Source organism: Ranitomeya variabilis, chromosome 4, assembly GCF_051348905.1.
Source record: "Ranitomeya variabilis isolate aRanVar5 chromosome 4, aRanVar5.hap1, whole genome shotgun sequence".
NCBI classification, from domain to species: Eukaryota; Metazoa; Chordata; class Amphibia; order Anura; family Dendrobatidae; genus Ranitomeya; species Ranitomeya variabilis.
In genome coordinates this window covers 483,303,215-483,331,198 of record NC_135235.1, presented here as the reverse complement: position 1 = coordinate 483,331,198, position 27,984 = coordinate 483,303,215, and the positions used below count along the sequence as shown (strand labels likewise).

General features: G+C 43.2%; 1 protein-coding gene across 4 annotated transcripts in view; it reads right to left on the bottom strand.

The window, feature by feature from the left end:
- CPNE1 (copine 1) overlaps positions 1–27,984 on the bottom strand; it is a 90,327-nt gene that overhangs the window by 11,031 nt on the left and 51,312 nt on the right. For 2 of the 4 annotated variants that reach the window (XM_077251903.1, XM_077251901.1), the window contains exons 2-11: positions 21,708–21,836; positions 21,063–21,242; positions 10,509–10,583; positions 8,416–8,487; positions 7,675–7,758; positions 6,578–6,667; positions 4,985–5,080; positions 4,505–4,591; positions 2,200–2,259; positions 1,333–1,466 (exon numbers count right to left, since the gene is read on the bottom strand). In XM_077251903.1, the coding sequence (XP_077108018.1) occupies positions 1,333–1,466; positions 2,200–2,259; positions 4,505–4,591; positions 4,985–5,080; positions 6,578–6,667; positions 7,675–7,758; positions 8,416–8,487; positions 10,509–10,583; positions 21,063–21,242; positions 21,708–21,836 (1,007 nt within the window). Of the gene's footprint in view, positions 1–1,332; positions 1,467–2,199; positions 2,260–4,504; positions 4,592–4,841; positions 4,941–4,984; positions 5,081–6,577; positions 6,668–7,674; positions 7,759–8,415; positions 8,488–10,508; positions 10,584–21,062; positions 21,243–21,707; positions 21,837–27,984 lie in introns of all 4 variants that reach the window. The other 2 variants (XM_077251902.1, XM_077251900.1) reach the window with 1 other exon arrangement.

The following is a 27,984-nucleotide window of genomic DNA, read 5'->3' as shown; positions in this document are numbered from 1 at the left end:
GGCGTTGCTAGGATAAAGTGGCCATGTAAAATCCCATAGCAACCAGTAAAAGGGATCCCCACCCACCCCGCAGTGCTGTGAGGGTGTCCTCCAAGGTAGATTAACCCCTTTTCCAAGCGTATACAAGGCGTTGCTAGGATAAATTGGTCATGTAAAATCCCATAGCAACCAGTAAAAGGGTTCCCCGGCTTCCCCGCAGTGCTGTGAGGGTGCCCCCAAGGTAGATAAACCCCTTTTCCAACCGTATCCAGGGCGTTGCTAGGATAAAGTGGCCATGTAAAATCCCATAGCAACCAGTAAAAGGGATCCCCACCCACCCCGCAGTGCTGTGAGGGTGCCCCCAAGGTAGATTAACCCCTTTTCCAAGCGTATACAAGGCGTTGCTAGGATAAATTGGTCATGTAAAATCCCATAGCAACCAGTAAAAGGGTTCCCCGGCTTCCCCGCAGTGCTGTGAGGGTGCCCCCCAAGGTAGATAAACCCCTTTTCCAACCGTATCCAGGGCGTTGCTAGGATAAAGTGGCCATGTAAAATCCCATAGCAACCAGTAAAAGGCTATAGTCTGGCCTGAGGGTATAGTGTGGCCTGTTATAGTTTGGCCTAGGCTGTTTTACATCCTTAGGTATAGTTTGGCCTAGGCCAAAATATACCCAGGGTTAAATGTAGCCTAGGCCACTTTAACCCTGGGGGGTATAATGTGGCCTGGAGGGGTATAGTTTGGCCTAGGCTATTTTACACCCCGGGGTATAGTTTGGCCTAGGCCATTTTATGCCTGGGTATAGTTTGGCCTAGGCCAGTTTATACCCCGGGGTATACTCTGGCCTAGGCCAAATTATACCCGGGGTTAATCTGGGACGGGGTTACTTTGGCCTGTTACACCGGCATTCACAGGAGTATCATAACGACAGGCACAGGGCTCTTCTGCAAACCCCCAGCTGTCATGACAACCCATCGGTGTCCCACGGTAACATGACAGGAGTGCCGATGGGTGGGGTTGATGAAGCACTTTGTGCCGTGTTAAAATCAGGCTGTCAGAGATTGACAAAGGGATTTAACTTGTTCACAGCTGCGGGTGGCACGCCGATACACCCACAGCTGTTAAAAGCACATGACATCTGATTAAATCAGCTGTCACGTGTGCGGGAAAAAAATGGTGGTTCGACGTGTGAGCCCACATTAAAGGCAGGGACACGACATGACGTAAATATACGCCATGTGTCGTGAAAGGGTTAATATTTTCATTTTCTTCGACATACAAGAGATACATTTTTAGTGAAAATTGCTTTCTTGCGTGGACATAGACGAATCATTGGGAATAGGAGAGACTCTTACGTGTCATAGTCCTGGACCACGTTACCCACGCACCATATTGCGGTAAGATATTCATTGACACCATTTGGGCTGATGTAGTGTAAGGAGTCGGGTGATTTGGGATCTCCATTGGAGCCAGTGAAATCAATTCCTACCTGAAAGCATTAAAAAAAAAAAAAACACATGTAAATGCTGAGAAAATGTTTAAATATCTTAAAGTTATACAAAGAAAACTATATACCAGGTTGGTATGATTATTCCTAAGGACAAGAGTAGGGATGATTCTGGGACAAATAAAAATTCAGACCCTCTTTAACCTTGTCCAACTCGTTTCTAGGCCTCATACGCACACCAGTGTTTTGTGCAGCATCCGTACTTAATAGGTAAAACCAGGGGTGGATGATACAAAAATAAACCACACAACAGGGATATCTTTCCACTCAACGTGCTATCAGTACGTTTCATTCCTAGTTTTGGCATTTTTTTTCCTTTGGCACTCAAAAATGTTGCCACCACAAGTTAAAGTCTGTAGTAAATATACTGTAACGTCAGCTACATATAGATGTTTTGCTGCTGTTTTTTTCCCCCAAAATACGGCCCATGCTGTACAAAGACTTAAAAATGACCTTTGTCAATATCAGGGCGAGGGGGCAATCAATTCTAAATGTATTTCTTTGTGATAGATTTCTCCAGTTATCTGACAAGTCTGTTTATAATGGCATCTATGATGCAGTGTCAGTTCCTTTGGGCTTCATCCAGCAGTATGTGGTTTGTTACTTCTGATACGGATATGACCGTAGCCTTCGAGGCAGCCTCCGGCATCAGTTTAATGGAAGTGGTCGCTGCAGCTGAGCTTTCATGCCAATTATAATGTGTGAAGTCACTTACTGTAAAGTTGATCTGGCAGCCACCCATCACATAATCCAGGAAGGAATACTCTACATCAATCTAGAAGACAAAATAAAAAAAGAGGCGAAAACAGAATGACACAATAAAACTTTGTACAAGGCATTACACTACATCTGTACAACACGTAACATTATAGCAGATGAATTATTGCTGGCTAATCACGCAATATTTTTTAAAAGGAAATCAGTCAGCCCTGGCCGTGTAACCCAAGCACATATCCTTGTGGGGGATATATAGACCCCCAACCCCATCAAAAAAAGAGAAAACGCACCTTAAGTGGTCTGATTGCTGCATTCATCTTGTAGAGACAGAAGTTAAATAAAAATATGCCTATAAGGATGCTCAATGAACTCTTCTCTGCACACAGTACTCGCTTCATGTAAGCCAACTATGCCAATTACCAGTAGGAGAAGCAGTGGCAAGCAAAGATCAGTGGGCTGAACAGGGCGCAGAGTCTCTTGGCCAGACCCAGGGTGCATCCAGCACTCTAATTTGCATATGTGATTAACCCCTTAACATCCGATGATGTGTAGTGTCCGTCATTGGATGCCTCCCTTTTGGTGCGGGCTCCGGTGATGAGCAAACACCTTTTCCGGCACATGACAGCTGATCTGATCAGCTGACATGTGCCCCTAACTGCCGTGGGTGGAATCGCAATCCACCCGTTGCTGTTAACATGTTAAATGCCGCTGTCAAACTGACAGCGGCATTTAACATGCACGCACAGGAAGCACGTCATTAACCACGCCCATCAGCAACCGTGTCACATGACCACAGGTCGCAGATGGGTTGGCATGATAACCCGGGGTCTGCAGGAGACCCCTGTGGTTGTCATAGCCGGATAGCTATAAGCGCCGCCCAGCAGTTGGCGCTCATAGCAACTGAGCATTTCAGCTGCATAGAGCAAGGCTGTAGCCCTGCTGTATGTAGCACAAGCAAGATGATCGCAGCTTCCAGTCTCCCACGGAGACTATTGAAGCAAGTAAAAAAAAAAAAAAAGTTTAAAAATATTTAAAAAATATAAAATGTTCAAATCACCCCCCTTTCGCACCATTCAAATAAAACAATTAAAAAAATCAAATATACACATATTTGGTATTGCAGAGATCAGAATCGCCCAATCTATGAAAAGAATTAATCCGATCGGTAAACAGGGTACTGAGAAAAAAATCAAAACGCCAATGACATTTTTATCGTCACTGCAACATTGCAATAAAATGCAGGTGGCAGGTCAGTTTTAGCATTTAGTGAACATAGTAAAAAAAAAAAAAAATCCAAAAAACAATTATGGAATTGCACTTTTTTTTAAATTTCACTGCAATTGGAATTTTTTTCACATTTTCCAGTACACGATATGGTAAAATCAATGGTGCCACTCAAAAGTACAACTCATCCTGCAGAAAACAAGCCCTCACATGGCCATATTGACGGAAAAATAAAAAAAAGTTATGGCTGTGGGAAGAATGGAGCGAAAAACATGGAAACGCAAAAACGGAAACAGCCCTGGTCCTTAAGGGGTTAAAGAACTGCAGTTTCTGCAGAATGGAGTGATCAATAAGTGCTTCTGAAATCCACCTGAAAAAAATCTAACAAGACACTCAAAAGAATGAACAGATTCATTTTTATGTAACCACTACTTGACTTATACTTCTATTGTTCATATGCTCAGATCATTTGAGCGTTTTCGCTGCTTCAGGTTTCCGACACGTGGATAAATGAAGGGAGCGAACCCTTCTACAGGCATTTTCTGCTCTGATGACACTCGATGCTGTACTATGCAAGTCAGCGGGAAGGACTTCAGCATTTGTGGTGCAAAAAAAGGCTAGCAGTGTCTGCATTGTTCTATGGAGCGTAAAGAGCAGAAAAGAGCAAACACACCGGCTGTGAAAAACATGTACTCAAAGTGGCCAAAACATGCTTCAGGTTTGCAATAACTGAAAAAAAGCGATTCTTGAAGCATTTTCCACTTGAAAAATTGATGTTTATCAAGAATTGATATATATTTTTTAATCACTTGAAGAAGACTCCAGGATGTTTGAGTCGAAACGCGTTGTTTTATCCTGTAACTCCTAAATAAATGATTATATTTGACATCCACGAGAATCTTGTGACTGAAGCGCCGACAGCTATCTGGGTGTTTTTCGGTCTATTGAATATACATTAAAAGTGAGGGGAACTTGTCAAATGTGTTAAAATCAACTTCAGTGTGGAGTATCGGATGTTACTCTGCCATCTTTAAGCCCCAAATATCTCCTTAGTTTATCAGGCATCTAAAGTAACTTACTTTGCAAGTCTTGACCCGAACAATCCCAGAGTTTTTATAACCCTTCTTCTTCTGCTTCTTCTGGGGATTAATACATTCAAATTCCACCTACACATAAAAAGGATGTTAATGATTAAAAAGTCACTGACAACTAGAAGAAGCTCCGTAAAGGTAAATTACAACATGCAAAAACAGAAGAGCAGCACCATACACCTATAGAGCACTCATATCTGCATGATTAAGTCAAAGTCTTCGATTAAGAGAAATAGTTTGTTCACTGGCCCCATAGCAAAAAAAAAAAAAATAAAGTGAAGTTATTATCAGGAAGTTATGAGTAAAAACATTGAAGAGAGCTCACCGGAGAACCTCCTCCTGCTTTCTGCAGCTGAGACATGTTAGTCTCAAATATCCCTATTAAGTCATGAGAGCCATCGCTATCATAATCAGTACAGTGCACCTAGAGGAAGAGAGGTAGGCAGTGAGAAAGGTTATCGGGCTCACCGCTTGCTCCTGAGCTCCCAGCAGCTTGGATGTCACGCACTCGAATTCTCCTATGAGATCAGAGCTGGAGCTGTCATCATGATCGCTAACTGAGACCTGACATTAAAACACAGCAGTGAGCCAAGCTACACATTTCATTGTCATTTTGTTTTACCTTCAGAATGTTTTACTTCTATAGCATAGTATTCAGTCTATGAAAATGCTAACTTTTTTTTTTTTAGGGCTCATGCAGAAGGCCATTTTAATGCTTTGCTTTGTATGAAGATAAAGTAAGGCTTCCAAAAATGCTTTTAATATATTATAGCGCTAAGCTTTCTAACAGAAGCATATGGATATCTTATCTGTTGGATCCCATATGAATCTGACAAAAATCATTAGACCCCGAATATACATAGGTATGGTCCCCTAAAAGCGTTTACTTTAGGGGAAGAATCTCTCTATTAGAGTTGAGCAAATTTTTGAAAATTCGGTTTGGATTACGATCAGCAGCAAATATTGAATTTGCGATATTCACCGAACACAGCTGAATGTCATTGGAGTCAGTGGGAGTTGAAATGACCCAATATGTTCAGACCCGATCTTCAAACAAATTCGGCACGAATATGGCAAATTCAGACTCGGTGATCATTTCCGAACAAATTCGCTCACCTCAAATCTGTCACACAAAGCCTGTATGGCAATGCACGGAGAGTGGCTCCATACTAAAGGTGCATAAGCCCCAACTAGAAATGAACACTGAATAACATATGCAAGTTTCTTCTTTGAGCAGAGCTGTACATTTTCCTTACACCCCCCCCACCCCCCTTAAACAATACAGTTTGTACTAGCAAAGAAAATTATTCCTCAATGAAAATTGAAACAAAACATTGGAACTAATAAATTTGATCAGCATTTGATAACAGTATTTCAGTACTAAATAAAAGACAAAACTTGAGAAAGAACAAAAAAAAATAAAAATCTATGATTCAGATCATCAAAAGGTTTACCCCAGCCTGGCATAAAACACTTTGAAAAGTCGCAAAATTTTTGAGCAGCAATTTTAAAACACATTGCATTTTCTCTCTAGTTTTGGGAAGCCCCATCAGAATGGATGGAGCTGGCATGGGGAGTGGCTATTCCTATGCATCAAGTTTTTCAAAAGTAGTGATGCTTCTTACACCAGAAGTATTACTCCAGTCCCTGACAAGAGAGGCATTTCATGGCAAGGCGTAGGGCACACCGCTGATAAGATGCACCAAATTCATTAAGAATCGCATGTCACTTAATAAATTCAGCCCAACCTTTTCCTACACGCCCATTATTAAAACTGGCATGTATAAGTCTTAATGAATCACGGCCTATGTTTTTAGTACATTTAAATGAATAAAATTTGAATTCCGATTATTACAGAAAATCAGGCTCATCCGAGAGTTTTGAGGTCGAACATGCTTTCCCAATTAATCCTCATTGCTTGGGAGCTATGGGTCACATTTTTGGATGAATTGTCATTCTGAAATGCTTATGTGACACCCCCTCCTATCAGAATGTTCAGTTCTGAGAATTAATTAACTTTGGTGAAATGCCCAAACACTACCGAGTATTCAGAGTTCTTACTTTGATGGGCTTGTTCAAGTCCCCGCCACATAAGCTCTGCAGGGGGACGCTGAACTTCTTCCAGCAGGGATTGAGGTTGTTCTTGATAACCTGTTGCAAATCGGAGATAAATTATACATGGAGCACATTTTAGCAATACACAAATTTGGCAGAGAAAATTGCAATAAGAATTGCATATCAGCAAGGATAAGATTAGTAAGTTTCCCTACACGAAAGGCAACGTGTGAGGATTTATTTTCTGATCATTGGCATCTCTAGCTGCCATGGGGAAGAGATTATCACTGCAGGAAGGACACCTGGCATCCCCAGAAAACAGAAGAATTTAAAAATGGAAGATCATGGTCAGACAGGCTTTTTCCCCAGATGAGGTTTCCTATTTAGTGATGAGCGAGTATACTCGTTACTTGAGTTTCTCCGAGCACGCTCGGGTGGTCTCCGAGTATTTGTTAGTGCTCGGAGATTTAGTTTGTGTCCCCAAAGCTGCATTATTTGCAGCTGCTAGGCAGCTTGAATACATGTGGGGGTTGCCTGGTTGCTATTCATAAACTAAATCTCCGAGCATGCCGAAATACTCAGATCACCTGAGCATGATCGGAGAAACTCGAGTAACGAGCATACTCGCCCATGACTCTTCCTATTGTATGGTGGCCATTCAGATGATTTAAAGTGAGTAAGTCAGTAGGATAAACCCTCCTAAGTTGTCTATATGGGCATGTAGGTCAGACTCTCTGGGAAATCTGTGTCCAGCCCATAGATCTTAACAGCTCATTTGCATATTACAAAAAATGTGGATTTCTCAGGAATAAGACATCAGATCGCAAATATCAAGGTATAATTTGGGTCACGTTTTTATGACCTGCCTGTCCATATAGATAAATTGGGATAGTTGATCCGTCTAACAGACTGCCTAAAATTACATGAGAAGGTCAAACACTTGAAACTATGGCTTAAAGAAGGGGGTACCAGATAGGAGATCTTACCCTCTATGACACCCATATGTTATCTTAATAAGGCCATACCAACCAGGTAATAAATATCTATTGATATCTGCAAGCAGTAATAACATTGGAAGTAAGTAGGCAGACATGTTACTGTACCTCAGATCGGTAAGCCAACTGCCAGGAGCCATCATCTCCTTGCCTAAATAATTCCAGAAATGGATCAGATTTGCCAAGAAAATCCTAAAGCGGGTCAAGGTAAAAAAAAAAAAAAATAAATAAAATAATTCAAATAAATAATTTAAAAAACTGGTAGCATACTAATTTCCAAACTATGAATGTATAAAATACACCAGGATACCACCGTGGTGGCAACGTTATTGTAATGTGATGAAATAGAAGGAAAGAAGCTGTCCAGGACTAACGTACCAATAGCAGATAGCATAGGTCATCAATACGAGATTGCTGGGTCTTACACCTGACACCCCAACCAATCAGCTAATATTTGCTCCGGCAGAAGGCCGGATATAAGCAATGTAGAAGAATGGAATATCACAGCTCCGTAAAATATTTAGGAGCCGCTACCAAGTACTGCAGTTTACAATGTTCCACTCTGTACATAAATAGACCAGATTGCCCCAGCACAAATATCAGTTGAGCAATGGCAGTGCCAGTGATCTAATATGGATGACTTATTCTATGGATAGACCTTTAACAGATTAGTATGGAAGAATGGGGATGGAGACTGAGGGAAAACAAGCAAGTAGGAAGGTATGTATATAAATGATTGGCCCCTCCGTGAAGCATCGGGGACCCGTACTTGGTTTCAGTCATTCAGGGCTGACAGTCAATTAATAACAATGACTTTACAACTTCCTAGCTTATTATTCTTCATCTCACCTTTTTATCTAGATTTCTAGCTTCCACTTCAAGATTTACAACTCGAGTGTCCTTAATTTCTTCAGCACTGATCTAGTAGAAATAAAAGGGAAAAGCTAGATTTTTAGCCCATATGAAGAAAAAAAAAATAAAGACAAGAGAGTGCATACACACAACTAAAATACACTGCTCAAAAAAAATAAAGGGAACACAAACAGAATATAACTCCAAGTACATGAAACTTCTGTGAAATCAAACTGTCCACTTAGGAAGCAACACTGTTTGCCAATCAATTTCACATGCTGTTGTGCAAATGGAATAGACAACAGATGGAAATTATTGGCAATTATCAAGACACGGTTCTGCAGATGTGGACCACAGTGGTTCTGCAGGTGGGGACCACAGACCACATCTCAGTACCAATGCTTTCTGGCTGATGTTTTGGTCACTTTTGAATGCTGGTTGTGCTTTCACACTCGTGGTAGCATGAGACGGACTCTACAACCCACACAAGTGGCTCAGGTAGTGCAGCTCATCCAGGATGGCACATCAATGCGAGCTGTGGTGAGGTTTGCTGTGTGTCAGCGTAGTGTCCAGAGGCTGGAGGCGCTACCAGGAGACAGGCTAGTACACCAGGAGACGTGGAGGGGGCCGCAGGAGGGCAACAACTCAGCAGCAGGACCGCTACCTCAGCCTTTGTGCAAGGAGGAACAGGAGGTTAACTGCCAGAGCCCTGCAAAATGACCTCCAGCAGGCCGCAAATGTGCATGTGTCTGCACAAACTGTTAGAAACAGACTCCATGAGGATGGTCTGAGTGCCCGACGTCCACAGATTGGGGTTGTGCTCACAGCCCAACACCGTGCAGGACACTTGGCATTTGCCACAGAACCCCAGGAATGGCCAATTCACCACTGGTGCCCTGGGCTCTTCACAGATGAAAGCAGGTTCACACTGAGCACGTGACAGTCTGGAGACGCCGTTGAGAGTGATCTGCTGCCTGCAACTTCCTTCAGCATGACTGATTTGGCAGTGGGTCAGTAATGGTGTGGGGTGGCATTTCTTTGGAGAGCCGCACAGCCCTCCATGTGCTCGCCAAAGGTAGCCTGACTGCCATTAGGTACCGAGAGGAGATCCTAAGATCCCTTGTGAGACCATATGCTAGCGCGGTTGGCCCTGGATTCCTCCTACTGCAGGACAATGACAGACCTCATGTGGCTGGAGTGAGTCTGCAGTTCCTGCAAGAAGAAGGCATTGAAGCTATGGACTGGCCCGCCCGTGCCCCAGACATGAATCCGATTGAACACATCTGGGACATCATGTCTCGCACCATCCACCAAAGTCACATTGCGCCACAGACTGTCCAGGAGTTGACGGATGCTTTAGGCCAGGTCTGGGAGATCGCTCAGGAGACCATCCGCCGCCTCATCAGGAGCATGCCCAGGCGGGAGGTCATACAGGCACTTGGTGGACACACACACTCCTGAACATCATTTCCTTGTCTTGAGGCATTTACGCTGAAGTTGATCAGCCTGCAATTTGATTTTCCACTTTGATTTTAAGAATCATTCCAAATTCAGACCTCCATGGGATATTAATTTTGATTTGCATTGATCATTTTTAGTGTATTATTCTTCTCAACGCATTCCACTATGTAATGAATAAAGATTTGCAACTGGACTATTTAATTCAGTGATATCTAGGATGTGGGATTTTATAGTGTTCCCTTTTTTTTTTTTTGAGCAGTGTATATTACTGGAGGATTTACACATTTTATGCTTTTCCCCCATTTTGCTCTTATGCATTAGTCCCTCGGCACATTTGCTGAACGCGGTTTCTCTTACACAAACAAGGAATATATGAAAAATCACAGGTGATGTAAGCCAACTTGCAATTTTCATTTAAAATAGGCCTTTGAGGAAAGTATTTTATTCCCATTTAGTTTTTAACCTCAAAGTTCCTTAAATTATTAAGATGCACTCCAGTGAGATAACATGAGGAAAATACTGGGACATCGGCCAAAAATAAGGGCTGCAATAAAAGCACATAAAAGACTCAGCCATTATCTGTGGCTACTTAGATTAACAGGCTTGCAAGTACAAATGTCTAAACTTACAGTTATTGTTCCCTTCCCGGCAGGCTTTCCCTTCTTCAGCTCCAGTGGCCCCTTAAACTTACGATTGGACACAATCTAAAAGTACATTACAAAAACAGGCTTCAGGTATGCCTAATAATCAATAATTTTCACCAAAATTATATTTCTTCTTTATAAAGGGTGATTATATTATTATGAATTATCTAGATTGAAAAGAGTGATTAAATATGTACATATATGGTAACCTACAGTACTGTGCAAAAGTTTTAGACAGGTGTGTAAAAAATGCTGCAAAATAAGAATGCTTTAAAAAAATAGACCTGCTAATAGTTTATTTTTATAAATTAACAAAATGTTAAATAAATAAAAACACCCAAGTTAAAATAATTGGTGTGACTACCCTTTGTCTTCAAAAATAGTAGTTACTCACCGATAACGGTGTTTCTCTGAGCCCATGACGGCACCACGGAGAGAGAGGGATCCGCCCACCAAGGACAGGAACCTACAGATAAAAAGGCGGTACCTCTCTCCCGCATCAGTTTGTTTACAGAGCATAAAGGGAACATCAGGTTAACGATCACAAATGTTTCAACATGACTAAACCTTAATAAAAGATACCGCGTGCTTAATGATTATATACATAACTAAACATTGTAAGAATGTGCACACCCACGCGTGAGGGAGGGAATGTACGGGTGCCGTCATGGGCTCAGAGAAACACCGTTATCGGTGAGTAACTACTATTTTCTCTGTCCCCCATGACGGCACCACGGAGAGAATTGCAGAGACTGTCTACATTAGGGAGGGACTACCGCTTCCAGAACCCTTCTACCAAAGGTAAGGTCTGAAGAAGAATTTAAGTCCAACCGATAGTGCCTAAAGAAAGTTGAGGGTGAAGACCAAGTAGCAGCTCTACATATCTGGTCTATTGTCGCTCCGGCTCTCTCTGCCCAGGAAGCCGCCATCGCTCTAGTTGAATGAGCTTTAACTTCCCCTGGAGCTGGCATCCCACTTGAAGTATAGGCGAGGTTGATGGCATCCCTGATCCACCTTGCCAATGTACCCTTGGAGGCCTTCTTGCCTTTCCGAGGGCCCTGAAAACACACAAAGAGAGAACCTTCCTCTCTACACTCCCTAGTAGCCTCCAGGTAATGGATGAGACACCTTCTAACATCCAATGTGTGTAGTGATTTTTCCCCCTCGTTTTTAGGGTTAGGACAAAAGGAGGGAAGAGAGACTCTTGGGACCTATGGAACCGGGAGGCCACTTTTGGCAAGTATGCCGGATCAGTTTTTAACACCACCCTGTCCTCCAATATTTGCGTGAAGGGTGGCCCGGCTGACAAGGCTTGTATGTCGCTAATTCTTCGGGCTGAAGTGAGGGCTACCAAAAGGGAGGTCTTAAAGGATAGAATCTTTAAGGGAAGTTCTTTTAAGGGCTCAAAGGGTGCTTTGGTAAGGGCCGTGAGAACTAGATTTAAGTCCCACTGTGGGGCTCTACGTGAGGGTAGAGGCCTAGATCTTTCTGCCGCCTTAATGAATCTGGAAACCCAACGATTCTTTGCTAGATTGTAATTAAACAGTGCCCCCAGTGCGGCAATATGAACCTTCAGTGTATTAGTGGCTAGGCCTTTTTCCAGCCCATTTTGCAGAAATTCTAACACCAATTTGAGAGGGATTCCTTCGGAGACTTTAGCCCCTGAGGAAGAGAGAAATTTCTTCCAGATTTTACCATACTGCCTAGTAGTTGTTAATTTTCTACTTTTTAAGAGGGTTGACACTAGACCTTGAGAAAAGCCTTTCTCTATCAGTAACCCCCTCTCAAATTCCAAGCTGTCATGTGTAACCTCGCTACCTGCGGGTGTGATACTGGACCCTGGAATAGGAGATTGGGCAGGTCTGGGAGTATCCAAGGGTCTGTTATGGACATCCTTCTGGCCCAGGAAAACCAAGTTCTCTTCGGCCAGTAAGGGGCAATCAATATCACCCGGGCGCTGTCCTCCCTTATTTTCCTCAGAACCGCTGGTATCAGTGTGATAGGGGGAAATGCATAAGCCAGTTTGTGCTTCCAAGGAATCATGAAAGCATCCAGTGCCACCGGGTTCCCTGCTGGGTTTATGGAACAAAAGGTGGTCACCTTCCGATTTAGATTGTTCGCGAAGAGATCTATTGTCGGAACCCCCCACATCTCCGTTATCCGATTGAATATGGTCTGGTTCAGTTCCCATTCCCCCTGTTTTAGGCAGACCCGACTTAGGTAGTCTGCCTTGAAATTGTCCACCCCTTTTATGTGAAGTGCCGTCAAGGATGCTAAATTTTCCTCGGCCATCTGTAAGATTGAATGTGTGACTTCCATCAGCGGTTGAGAGTGTGTTCCCCCCTGATGGTTTATGTAGGCCACTACCACTCTGTTGTCTGAAAACAGTCTTACATGATGTGAGTGAAGGGGTTTTTGGAATTCTGTAAGAGCGAATTTTACTGCCAGTAACTCCCTCATGTTGGAGGATGTTTCTTTTACGTCGTCTGACCATGTCCCCTGAACCACTAGATCGTGTAGGTGAGCCCCCCAGCCGAAGGGACTTGCGTCTGTGGTTACCACCTTTGACACTGGGATCATCCATGGTAGACCGCGGCCCAAGTTGCTGTCTTTTGTCCACCAATCTAGCGAGAGAATTGTGTTTGATGAGAAGGTGAACAGACTTTCTAAATTTCCCTTCAGGGAAATTTCTTCCGCTAATGTCTGCCATTGCAGTTCCCTTGTATGTGACTGGGCCCATTGGACGGCAGAAATGCAGGCTGTCATGGACCCGAGGAGAGACATTGCCTCTCGAAGTGATATAGAGGGGAGATCTCTTGCCCTGGACACTAACCCCACCATCTTTTGGATCTTTTCTTGGGGTAGGCGACATTCCTGGGAGATGGAATCCAACGTGATCGCCAGGTACTCCTGAATTTGACTCGGTATTAGTCTGGACTTCTTCAGATTCAGGAGCCACCCCAAGCTTTCCAAAGAGTCCATAACTAACTGTAGCTGGTTTTTGCAATGTTGGGGAGAGTTGCCTATTATCAGGAAATCGTCCAGGTATGGGACGATTAGGGTGTTTTGTTTCCTCAGGTCTGCCATGACTTCCGCTATCAATTTGGTAAATACCCTTGGGGCTATTGCGAGACCGAATGGTAGGGCTGTAAACTGATAATGCTTTACCATCCCTCCTATTTCGATTGCCACCCTGAGGAATTTTTGTAAGTCTTTGTGAATGGGGACGTGGTAGTATGCGTCCTTTAAGTCGAGCACTACCATGAAACAATGCGGAAACAACATTTTGACTGCTGTCTTTATTGTTTCCATTTTGAAAGGTTCCACAATCAGGTGTTTAAGTTTTTTAAATTGATAATTGTCCTGAAAGACCCGTCTGGTTTTCTCCTGAGAAAAATCGGAGAGTAGAACCCTCTCCCTTTTTCCTGGAGGGGAACCTCCCGAAGAACCCCTTTGTTCAATAATGTTGAGACTTCCTGTTCCAGAGCTATCCGTTCCTGCGGAGAAGCTCTCTGAGATGTCACCAGGAAGGACGGCTGAGGGAACGTAAGAAATTTGAATTTCAGTCCCGATTGTACCAAGTCCAGAATCCAGGCACTGCTGGTTATCTTTTCCCAGGCTGAGAGGAATAGGGACAATCTTCCTCCCACCTGGGGCAAAAGTTCATTGTGAGGGTTTTTTGGGATCGGTGGGGCTTTTGTTGAAAATAAACCCTTTACTCTTAGGGTACCGTCACACAGTACCATTTTGATCGCTACGACGGTACGATTCGTGACGTTCTAGCGATATCGTTACGATATCGCAGTGTCTGACACGCAGCAGCGATCAGGGATCCTGCTGAGAATCGTACGTCGTAGCAGATCGTATGGAACTTTCTTTCGTCGCTTGATCACCCGCTGACATCGCTGGATCGTTGTGTGTGACAGCGATCCAGCGATGTGTTCGCTTGTAACCAGGGTAAACATCGGGTAACTAAGCGCAGGGCCGCGCTTAGTAACCCGATGTTTACCGTGGTTACCAGCGTAAACGTAAAAAAAACAAACAGTACATACTTACATTCCGGTGTCTGTCCCCGGCGTCTCAGCTTCTCTCCACTGTGTGAGCATCTGCCAGCCGGAAAGCGAGCACAGCGGTGACGTCTAACGTCACCGCTGTGCTTTCCGGCTATGGCGCTTACACAGTGGAGAGAAGCAGAACGCCGGGGACAGACACCGGAATGTAAGTATGTACTGTTTGTTTTTTTTACGTTTACGCTGGTAACCACGGTAAACATCGGGTTACTAAGCGCGGCCCTGCGCTTAGTTACCCGATGTTTACCCTGGTTACCGGGGACTTCGGCATCGCTCCAGCGCCGTGATTGCAACGTGTGACCGCAGTCTACGACGCTGGAGCGATAATCATACGATCGCTGCGACGTCACGGATCGTGCCGTCGTAGCGATTAAAATGGTACTGTGTGACGGTACCCTTATTCTTTTTATCTTCCCATCTGTCCTGTGGCCTAGGGGGCTTCCTACGGAAGAATTTGTTACTCCGAAAAGGACGTTTGTAAGATGGGTATTGTAGGACGGGAAAGGACTTCTTTTTGTCCCCTGCCTTTTCCAAAATATCATCCAGAGTAGAGCCGAAAAGAAATTCTCCCTCACAAGGAATATTACAAAGTTTTGCCTTTGTCTGGAGGTCTCCGGGCCAACATTTGAGCCAGAGGGCTCTTCTGGCTGCATTGGAGAACACCGCTGACCTGGCCGAAAGCCTGATGGAGTCTGCCGACGCATCGGCCAGAAAAGCGGCTGCCCCTTTCATTACTGGTAGAGTATTTAGTATACTGTCTCTGGATGTCTTATCCTTGAGCTGGGATTCCAGCTGGTCAAGCCACACCATAAGGGAGCGGGAAGTGCAAGCTGCGGCCACCGCTGGTTTTAGACTCCCCCTGCTGCTTCCCAGGAACTTTTCAGGAAAGCATCCGCTTTTTTATCCATGGGATCCTTTAAGACCCCCATGTCTTCAAAAGGTAGGGCAAACTTTTTTGACGCTTTAGCGATTGCAACGTCTAATTTGGGTGCTTTCTCCCAAAAGGAGCATGCAGGGTTTTCAAAAGGGTATTTCCTTTTGGGTGTAAGCAGGGCCTTTCTTAAAGGTTTTTTCCATTCTTTATTTATTAAGGCTTGTATTTTATCCTTAAGGGGAAACACCCTTCTTTTTTTCTGCTCCAGTCCACCGAACATGATATCTTGGACTGATTTTTTAGTGTGGGAATCGGCAAGCCCCATGGTACTTCTGACCGCTTTAATTAGGGAGTCCGTTTCTTCTAATGGGAAACAACTACGACCTCCCTGAGAAGAGGATGATGAAGAGGATGATGAAGAATCAGAGGAATTTGAACTAATCTCCCCACTATCCGAGTCACTAGGGTCAGATATAGGGGCTTTTTGTTTAATTTTTTTACGTTTTTTACCCTCCTGGAGAGACTTAAATGTATCTTCCACCTGAGTTTTAATTAGTGTTTTGAGTTCTGTGGCGAACCCTGGAAGCCCTTCACAGAGAGTCTCTTCCATACAGGATTTACATAATCTCTTTTCCCAGGAGGCAGGTAAATCTTCTTTACAAAGTGCGCAGATCCTATGTTTGGTTTTCCCTGCGCTCTTCCTTCCCTAAAACAACAAGAGAAAGGTAGGCTCTATTAGCCGGAGCATTCACGGAGATCACTCACCACCTGGTGTACCCTCAGTACCGGCTGTGGATGGTCCGTATCAACAGTATGGTGCTCCTTTGATCCGGATGCAGCACTCGAATTTTTGCTGCGCTGAGATCCAGAACGTGCTCCCGCTCCACGCCGTTGGACATGAGAGGTCCCTTGCCCCTGCTGCCGGCGTTTCTGCTGCTGCTGCTGCTGCGGTGCCTGCGGTTGCTGCGCTGGTGAGCCCTGCAATTCGGGGTCACTCATAGTTGCAGGGGAACGCTGGCCGTACTCCATTAGAGCAACTAGCCAGGGAGACAGGCCCCATTTAAATATCCTGCGCGCCGATTTCCACGCGCTTCCCGACGCTTACAGTGCGCATGCGCGAATCCCGGCATGCACCGCGTTGTCCCAGCAAGCCCTGCGCCGCCCAGAATGCCCTGCTTCGCCCAGCAGGCATTGCGGCACCCGCGCATGCGCGTTGCAAATCCGGAAGTCCGACACCATGCCTGATGCTTCCGGGTGCGCCGTTCCAGCGCGCATTGCCGCGCCGTGCTCCACCTATGGAGGGACCCCTCACAGTGGCGTGCGGGTGTGTGCCATCTGGAATCCCCACGTGGTGAGGATTCCTCTAGGAGCCGCAGCGCTGCTGCTGCAGTCCCCCGCTCACCCTAGAGACCTACTGATCCCAGCGGTGGCGCTTCGGGTGGCCCAGCCTAGCCGAGGCAGGGAACCCCCGCTGCCTGAACCGGTCTGACTGGCCCCGGAATCCAACGACGATCTGAGGTAAGATCTGCTGCAGGTCCCGTCAAGGACAGGAAACCAAAACTGATGCGGGAGAGAGGTACCGCCTTTTTATCTGTAGGTTCCTGTCCTTGGTGGGCGGATCCCCTCTCTCCGTGGTGCCGTCATGGGGGACAGAGAAACGGCATCAATTTCGCTTGTAGGCAGTTTAATTAAAATCGGCATGCAGATTGTTCCAAACATCTTGGGATCTTCTGTGGATGTCAGCTTGGGCCACTGTCTCAATGTAATCCTAGGCAGATCGGTGATCTTGAGATCAGCGTTCTATGTGACATATCATTTCCAGGACTCCTTGTTTTGTTTTGCTGAAGATAGTTTTGAGCCGTTGCCTAGCTGCTGAATAAACCTGAAGACAATCAGAAAACCTTCCTGATGGAGAATAAGTATCTGCCTCTATTTCTCAGCATTGAAGATACAATTATTTTTGACCAAATACCCAATTCCATTTACTAAAATACAGCACCAAACTTACAAAGAACCTTCACAATCCTTCAATGATGCCTGTAGGCATTCATTATTGTACCACTCTCTGGCCCTTTGGTGAGCAAATTGCCTTCTGTTGTACCATGGCTTTTTTTCCTCCATGAAGACCACACCTGGGCAGACTTCTCAGAACAATAGCAGGGTATGGCTGGGTCCCACTAGTTTCTGCCAGTACTAAGCTAACGGCACTGCTGGACATTTTTAATTTTGAATGGAAGCAAGCACGAAGTGTCTTTCATTAGTTGCATCAAGTTTCCCTTGCTGACTACTGCATCTATGGTCCATAACGTTGACCATTTCTTGGCGTTTCTTGAAAAGAGCTTGAACATCACATCTTGAAACCTCAGTCTGTTTGGAAATCTTAGCCCAGGAGAGACCAATATGATTCAGCATTGTGAATGACTTATAACATGAAAAGGTCTCATCACAACCTTAAATTTGTATCTGTTCTTCAACCAGTTCAACGTACATATGAAACTGATGATCACTATCATCTACTTAGTATAAGGCCGGGATCACACATACGCGAGATACGTCCGAGTCTCGCAGGTGAAAACCCAGCTCTGGTGCCGGCACTCCGGGGCGGAGCGTGCAGCTCCATGTATTGCTGTGCGGCTGCACGCTCCGGAGTGCCGGCGCCAGAGCTGGGTTTTCACCTGCGAGACTCGGACGTATCTCGCGTATGTGTGATCCCGGCCTAATTGGTTACTCCTACACCTGACTGTAATCCTATACAACTGTACCTTAGGGAATTGATAGTTTGTTTGTTTTTTTTCCTTCAAAAGAGGTGGTCAAGCCAAATATAGATTTTATATCAATTTCTCTTTTGCTCACTTTTATGCTTTGTTAATTGATAAAAATAAACTATTAACACTGCAATATCTCTAAAGGCATTCTTACGTTGCAGCATTTTTTCTACACCTGCCTAAATTCTTTGCAGAGTACTGTAGCAAATCCATTTCTTGTGTACATCTTGTCCACAGATTAAAGTCTTATGTTTGTACATCATCTTGGACAGGGTTGCCAGCTTGAATTTTATTTTATTCTTGACATCTTAAAAAAAAAAAAATTTACAGGCAGCCAACATTTTTTTTTTCATTCAGAACTTGGAAAGCTAGAATTAACTAAGATTTTAAGCAGTCACTGTAAAATAATTACAATCAATCTGTACAAACTTCACCTTCACAAATATAAAGACTAGTGATGAGCGAATATACTCGTTACTCGAGATTTCTCGAGCACGCTCGGGGGTCCTCCGAGTATTTTTTTAGTGCTCAGAGTTTTAGTTTTTCGTGCCGCAGCTGAATGATTTACATCTGTTAGCCAGCATCAGTACATGTGGGGATTCGCCAGCAACCAGGCAACCCCCACATGTACTTATGCTGGCTATCAGATGTAAATCATTCAGCTGCAGCAAGAAAAACTAAAACTTCGAGCACTAAAAAATACTCGGAGGACCCCCGAGCGTGCTCGAGAAATCTCGAATAACGAGTATATTCGCTCATCACTAATAAAAGACATCAATATTTTTTTTTTTATATAGTGGAGGAAAAAAAAAAAAAAAAAGTGCTTTATTTTTATGGACATCCAGGACTTTCTGGGACGTTTCTCAACCCCGATATTGGGGCATATAAAAACACAAGCAATTAAAGAGAATCTGTCACTAGATTCTTGCTCCCTGAATCACTAGCAACATGAGATAACCAGGCTGTGCGAGTGTGCACATGTAGGAGAGACTGGTCAGAGACCTAGAGCGGGGCAGAGAGAAACAGGCAAAGGAGGAGTTCTGCCGGACTAATCAGGTTGCACACGGTGTTCCCCAGCCGGCTTTAAAAACTAGGTTTTCTCGGAAACAGAAGATCATGGAAATGGAAGATCATTTCAGACACACAAACCTGGCTGTAATTGCGCCCCATGATTGAGGCAGAATGAATATACTGACAGGTTCCTTTTAAAGAAGTGTTATAATTTTGACAAAGGTTATCCTTAAGATCCGAATAGTTTAGCAATTTTCCAGTATACTATGGCCCTGATTCATCAAGACTGATAATTTTTGGGCTGGTCTTGACGAGGGGGTGGTGTGGGGTCAGACACTTCTGAGTCAGGTAGAAGTGATGGTCTCTTCATTAATCAGGACCATCCGATGAGTAGCGTGCGCCTCCGTGTGGCACGCCAGAAGTCTTACGCCAGAAATCTTATCCAGGCAGGGTCTGAAGTAAGGAACATTGCCATCGCCCCCCATCCTGCCCATTTTGATTGAGTTGGGAGAAAATGGTCATGAAAAGTTAAATATTTTGATGCTTTCCAAAGAAATTTACATCAGAGTTTTGGCAAAATTGCTTTCATAAATTTGAGCTTATGCCTATGTCAAATCTACATGTTTTTTCAAGATTTCTGCTTGTAGTTATTCTATATGAAATTTCCTCACTTTCTTCCAGTGAATAAAAATAGTGTCTTCATGTCAGACACAAACGCACCGCTCAATGCAAACCGTACCATTAGCCAACCTGTAACGAATCAAGCATCTGTGAGATGTTCAATTGACCAGGGCATTTTGATCCACTGAATAACAGTCTTAAAAGAGATCTTGAAAATAGTGAGCAATTAACACTCAAAGTATAGTGGAAAACTGTACCATTAACCCCTTAACGACCAGAGGTATTTTTGCTTTTGCATTTTTTGCTCCCCTACTTCCCAGAGCCATAACTTTTTAAATTTTTGGCCATGTGAGGGCTTGTTTATTGCGGGACGAGCTGTACTTTTGAACTACATCATTGGTTTTAACGTATCGTGTACTGGAAAACACTAAAGAAATTGAAAGTAATTTACTCATTCACCCTGGGTCCAGAGCTAAGGCAGAGTCTCCACCAATGGCTGCTCCCAGTGTCAATTATTGCATACAGCATACTTCTCTGCAGCCAATCAACAAGCCAAAATGGCTCTGAGTGTTTCATGCCTCCTAGTTTGATAGGGCCACTGAGCTCTCTGATTGGCTGCAGCACTGTCGACGTGACATCCGCGCAACAGACAATCACAGATACCAGGAGCAGCGATAAGGACTGCTTGCTGGACCCGGGGAGGGGGAATAAAATATATATATATATTTTTTTTTTTTTTTTAACATGTCAATGTGATAATACAGACTGCATACTTTATTGGCTAGCTCTATTAACTGATGAGAATGGTGTAGTTACTTTTACAATCCATGTCAAAATGGTTGTTTAATCTCGATTTTTAAGATGAGCATTTTAGGAATCCACCTATAGAATGAGCTGTGAGAGATCTCAACAGGTAGGAAGTACACTGAGGAGCTGTCAACCAGGCTAGGTGGGTGGAGACAGAGTTAAACTTTTATATATGATTATAGAGTCATTCTGACTTGGATTTTCAAAGTAAAAACAGCATCTTCTATAGATCTGAGAGATCTATTTAATAATGTGCACAATTTGTTTTGTGAAATCTGGTGAAAGAACCATTTGAAATCCATTAGAAACACAGCACAAAATAAAAAAGTCCATAAATTGTGCAAGCTACACACCATGATATTTAATTATACATTTATACACTACTACATACTTGACCAAGAGTACACTCAAAGCCTCCAAGATAATCATCATCATTCAGGTCCACCGACTTGTTGTCAATGTCATACACGCCGAACTTGATGCTCTGCACTTTCTCAAAGTAGTAATCAATGACCGGCTTTGTGGAGAACTCTGGACTCTGACAGTTCTTCACCTTCTCTGTTCGAGCCAACTAGAGTGAAAAGAATAGAATGTGACAATTAAAAATCTGAGCCAATCCTCTTGGCTGGCTTAAAATGTAGAACTTGTTGCTAGATTCTCGCAGTGGGAAAACAAATGAATAAAATGAAATTAATAAATTGAAGAAAATTATAGTGACCCCCCCCAAAAAAAAACACACACAATTGCATATATTCTTTTGCTAAAGACATTTTCAATAAGTTTCCACTAAACATGGTCCTACTTGGTGAATGTGTGCACATCGAGAACTGTCAGTCACCAACATGGATTATCCCATTTATTACCAAATCCAGAATAAGCAGGGACTTAAATTAATAATATACAAGTTACGGTACATTGGTATATAAACTTGAGGGAAATATTCAATATGTTCAGTTCTATTACTTGGTGCTCATAGATTGGACAGCATGTCCAAGCGAACAGGTTCGTTTTATGAAAAATGTAAAATTTACTGTACCTCTGACCATTTTCCATCACCAATGCTTTGCAGAACTACACATAAGGGATCAGATTTGGATCCAATATCCTTATCCAAAAGGTCTGAGCAAGAAATGGACAGCTGGATCTTGGTGACACACTGAGCCATCTGTAAAAGGAACAGCATTGTTGTAAATGAGGACTACACATAAAATACTAAGCTGATAAAAGCAGTAAAATATATACATGACTGCAGTGAACTAGAAGAGAGCCCCATCTATTATGATGGCTGGTGAGCTGCTGCACATTAACCAAATCCATGGTTTGGTTAGATTGATGCGTGCAATCCTCCCAACACCAACTTTCATCTCTCCGCAAGGAGAAAACTTTACCCTTTAGACCTGATGCCATAACATTACGTGGTAAGGATATCCCTTCAAAAGAATGACAAAGCCAGCCGTTTCCTAGACTAAAATGGCCAACAGCAGGCAAGAAAGACATGTAAAAGACTGATGTGCCAAGTTCACTTACGCCAGTCGAATATCAAAAACTGTAATAGAAAGCCAAATTGGCAGACCAATTCAATACAAAGAAAATGAACACTCGCTTTCAAACTGCAGTAATACTGATTCAAAGACAAGACCGGTCACAAAGAAGCTCTCTTACCCTATAAAGTCAAATGTGCCATCTACCGTACTGAGAATGGGACAGTTTTATATGAATAATTGCAGAAGTACCAGTTTCCGTAAAACAAGCTGGCAGAAGCTGCATAACAATAGGTTTAGTGTGTAATATAATAGACTACGTGTCCCCAAGTACTTGCATATAAAAACCTGATTATTCATCAAACAGAGAAATATATAATCTGCTATCAATTCATATGCATGATCAAAATGAAAAAGTTCAGGTGTTTTTTTATTTTGCACAGGTCAATCTCCTAGTTTTGGTTCAGGACATAGCCCACCACATCCAATATCAGCATCTTTCTACTAGATATTACCAGAAACCATAAAAAAGTGATTTTCACAGAAGGTGTGGAGCAGGACACCACTCCTGTACCTGCATTGATGGAGCTCAACATTGTAAGATATTTAAAATTTATGTTTTTGGGATCTGAAAATAATTTGAATCTCACTAACCTAAAAAAAAAATAAAAAAATTTAGGTTTCAGTTTTTGCGCATATAACTTTAGCCTCCTTGCACTACAAAGCCTAACCAATTCTAGTTTAATTGCAGTCTGTAGTTACTGTATCTGACAGTACATTGGTAATTGATTAAGGAGAGTTTCACATGTCTGACATTCATGGCCTGAGTATCGTATTTACCATGCGTGGGATTTCCTGACCTAAACTCAACAGCTTCATAAGCATACATGGAGGTTTTTCAATTTTGATCAGAAGACCCATGGTCAACTTGATCCTATTGGTCCAGTCTCTGACCCTTAATGATGGACGTGTGAAACCAAACCCTTCTAAATTTTTCCTGAATATGTTCAATTTCATAAAAAGTAGTATAGTAATAGGGGTGCACAAGGGTTATAAAAATCCAAGTGCTTCGTGCTAAAAATCTAATTTGCCTTGATTAAAGGTATAGAACAGGGAACAATCTTTTCCCGCGTTTAAAGAAAGCCTAGTTATGACCTCGAGTGGAAAATTTTTATTCATATACGAAAGACGCGAACAAATTATTGGGTGCACTTCCTAACTTAAAAAATGTAAAAATGTATTTAGAAACAAAAAAATTGAGGAAGAACCTCTTTCCTAAGCCATAAATTGGCACTGCGTTACAATCCACATAGCAGGCATGATAACAAATAGAGCCATGTAAATGTGGTGGGTATCAGACACAAGTATGAATGGACACTATGGAATACTATATAAAAAAATATCAGCAAGAGATTTGTGCAGTAAAGTGCCATGTGCATAGTCATCAGGTAAATTGGCTAATAGAAAAAGCATGATATGGGATTGAGAACCACACGCGTATCGCCACAGGAGGCGGCTTCCTCTGGTGTGATATCCACCACATTAAATGGCTCTATTAGTTATCATGCCTGTTATAAGTTGTATTCCAGTGCCAATTTTTGGCCTAAGAAACAGCTACTAACAAAATATGCACAATTTTAAATGATTTTATTTGTCTAGTCTAGGCTTGTTTGTAATCATAGGTCAAAATGTCATGCTCAAAAAGGTCAGTACTGTTCACCCCATGGAAACCTAGGAATGTAGTACATCATAGATACAAATGGAAGGACAGGTTTTGATGGTAAGAGAAGCATTACTAGCCCACTGTAACTGCCCTGCTCGTCCTAAAATATGTGATGATGAGATACAAACCACATGACAGCAAGCTCAGTCAGTTATCTTCTCCCAGCACATTCCCCTACCATGACTCATGTTCACAAACTAAGCCTAACTCCGCTTTTATATTTGGTTGATGAGAAGAGAAAGAAAACCAACTGGACAGGATTATGGCAAATATCTATGAGTACAAGGTTAACGGTGATAATAAAGAGGGGATTCACAATGGAAATCAGTGACATGACCCTAGACAAGGGGTAGGCCAGGGCCGGACTGGGACTAAAATTCAGCCCTGGCATTTGAAGTCACACAGGCCCACTTGTCACATGGTGACTGTATAATATCTTTGTACACTTGTAGGCTACAAAAAGTAAGGGGAGTGTAACACGACTATATAACATAATTACAGCTGTATCCAGCATTACAGCTTAGTCCCCATAGAAAGTAATACAGCACAGCCCCCATAGACTATAATACAGCACAGCCCCCATAGAATGTAATACAACACAGCCCCCATAGAATGTAATACAACACAGCCCCCATAGAATGTAATGCAGCACAGCCCCCATAGAATGTAATGCAGCACAGCCCCCATAGAATGTAATACAGCACAGCCCCTATAGAATGTAATACAGCACAGCCCCATAGAATGTAATACAGCACAGCCCCCATAGAATGTAATGCAGCCAGCCCCATAGAATTTAATGCAGCACAGCTCCCATAGAATGTAATGCAGCACAGCCCCATAGAATGTAATGCAGCACAGCCCCATAGAATGTAATGCAGCACAGCCCCCATAGAATCTAATACAGCCAGCCCCCATAGAATGTAATGCTGCACAACCCCCATAGAATGTAATGCAGCACAGCCCCCATAGAATGTAATGCAGCACAGCCCCCATAGAATGTAATACAGCACAGCCCCCATAGAATGTAATACAGCCAGCCCCCATAGAATGTAATGCAGCACAGGCCCATGGAATGGAATGCAGCCAGCCCCATAGAATATAATGCAGCACAGGCCCATAGAATGGAATGCAGCCAGCTCCATAGAATATAATGCAGCACAGCCCCATAGAATGGAATGCAGCCAGCCCCATAGAATATAATGCAGCACAGGCCCATGGAATGGAATGCAGCCAGCCCCACAGAATATAATGCAGCACAGGCCCATGGAATGGAATGCAGCCAGCCCCACAGAATATAATGCAGCACAGGCCCATAGAATGGAATGCAGCCAGCCCCATAGAATATAATGCAGCACAGGCCCATGGAATGGAATGCAGCCAGCCCCATAGAATATAATGCAGCACAGGCCCATGGAATGGAATGCAGCCAGCCCCATAGAATATAATGCAGCACAGGCCCATGGAATGGAATGCAGCCAGCCCCATAGAATATAATGCAGCACAGGCCCATGGAATGGAATGCAGCCAGCCCCATAGAATATAATGCAGCACAGGCCCATGGAATGGAATGCAGCCAGCCCCATAGAATATAATGCAGCACAGGCCCATGGAATGGAATGCAGCCAGCCCCATAGAATATAATGCAGCACAGGCCCATGGAATGGAATGCAGCCAGCCCCATAGAATATAATGCAGCACAGGCCCATGGAATGGAATGCAGCCAGCCCCATAGAATATAATGCAGCTGCCCGATGGCCAGTCCGGCCCTGGGGTAGGCAATTAATTTTCCTGAGGGACCACATGAGAAACCGTGACTGTTGTGAAGGGCCGAACCAATAGGCTAAAATTAAAGGTCAATATTAATACCAACATATAATTATGAATATAATATTTATAATTAATATTATCACTCAATATTGAGTAGAATTAAGTATGCCGACATTACCCTATATAGCGTTTGAACCTGAATGCAGCCTCTTCTATATACAGTTAGGTCCATATATATTTGGACAGAGACAACATTTTTCTGATTTTGGTTATAGACATTACCACAATGAATTTTAAACAAAACAATTCAGATGCAGTTGAAGTTCAGACTTTCAGCTTTCATTTGAGGGTATCAACATTAAAATTGGATGAAGGGTTTAGGAGTTTCAGCTCCTTAACATGTGCCACCCTATTTGTAAAGGGACCAAAAGTAATTGAACAGATTAAATAATTTTAAATAAAATATTCATTTTTAGTACTTGGTTGAAAACCCTTTGTTGGCAATGACTGCCTGAAGTCTTGAACTCATGGACATCACCAGACGCTGTGTTTCCTCCTTTGTGATGCTCTGCCAGGCCTTCACTGCGGTGATTTTCAGTTGCTGTTTGTTTGTGGGCCTTTCTGTCAGAAGTTTAGTCTTTAACAAGTGAAATGCATGCTCAATTGGGCTGAGATCAGGTGACTGACTTGGCCATTCAAGAATATTCCACTTCTTTGCTTTAATAAACTCCTGGGTTGCTTTGGCTTTATGTTTTGGGTCATTGTCCATCTGTAGTATGAAGTGACAACCAATCAGTTTGGCTGCATTTGGCTGGATCTGAGCACACAGTATGGCTCTGAATACCTCAGAATTCATTCGGCTGCTTCTGTCCTGTGTCACATCATCAATAAACACTAGTGACCCAGTGCCACAGGCAGCCATGCATGCCCAAGCCATCACACTGCCTCCACCGTGTTTTACAGATGATGTGGTATGCTTTGGATCATGAGCTGTACAACGCCTTCGCCATACTTTTCTCTTTCCATCATTCTGGTAGAGGTTGATCTTTATTTCATCTGTCCAAAGAATGTTATTCCAGAACTGTGCTGGCTTTTTTAGATGTTTTTTTTTTAGCAAAGTCCAGTCTAGCCTTTTTATTCTTGATGCTTATGAGTGGTGTTGTGAATTTGGATTCTGGGCTCCCCCGGTGGCTACTGGTGGAATTGAACTGGTGTCTTCATCTTCTCTGTTCACCTGTTCCCATCAAGATGTGGGAGTCGCTATATAACCTTGCTGCTCTGTTAGTTTCTTGCCGGTCAACAATGTTATCAGAAGCCTCTCTGTGCTTGTTCCTGCTCCTAGACAACTACTAGATAAGTTGGACTCTTGTCCATGTTTGTTTTTGCATTTTTGTTCCAGTTCACAGCTGTAGTTTCGTTACTGTGTCTGGAAAGCTCTTGTGAACAGGAATTGCCACTCTGGTGTTATGAGTTAATGCCAGAGTTTTAAAGTAATTTCTGGATGGTGTTTTTGATAGGGTTTTCAGCTGACCATGAAAGTGTCCTTTCTGTCTTCTGCTATGTAGTAAGTGGACCTCAAATTTGCTAAACCTATTTTCATACTACGTTTGTTATTTCATCTCAACTCACCGCCAATACATGTGGGGGGCCTCTGTCTCCTTTCGGGGTATTTCTCTAGAGGTGAGCTAGGACTAATATTTTCCTCTGCTAGCTTTATTTAGTCCTCCGGCTGGTGCTGGGCATCTAGAATCAACGTAGGCATGCTACCCGGCCACTGCTAGTTGTGCGTTAGGTTTAGTTCATGGTCAGCTCAGTTCCCATCTTCCAAGAGCTAGTTCCTATATATGCTTATGCTATGTTCTCTTGCCATTGAGATCATGACAGAGTGGCTTGCACCGTGCAGTGAACCCTCTGTATTTACTTTTATGCAGTTTTCTCTTTATGGTAGATTTGGATATTGATACGCCTACCTCCTGGAGAGTGTTCTTCACTTGGTTGGCTGTTGTGAAGGGGTTTCTCTTCACCGCGGAGATTATTCTGCGATCATCCACCACTGTTGTCTTCCATGGGCGCCCAGGTCTTTTTGCATTGATGAGTTCACCAGTGCTTTCCATCTTTCTCAGGATGTACCAAACTGTAGATTTTGCCACTCCTAATATTGTAGCAATTTCTCGGACGGTTTTTTTCTGTTTTTACAGCTTAAGGGTGGCTTGTTTTACCTTCATGGAGAGCTCCTTTGACCGCATGTTTACTTCACAGCAAAACCTTCCAAATGCAAGCACCACACCTCAAATCAACTCCAGGCCTTTTATCTGCTTAATTGAGAATGACATAACGAAGGA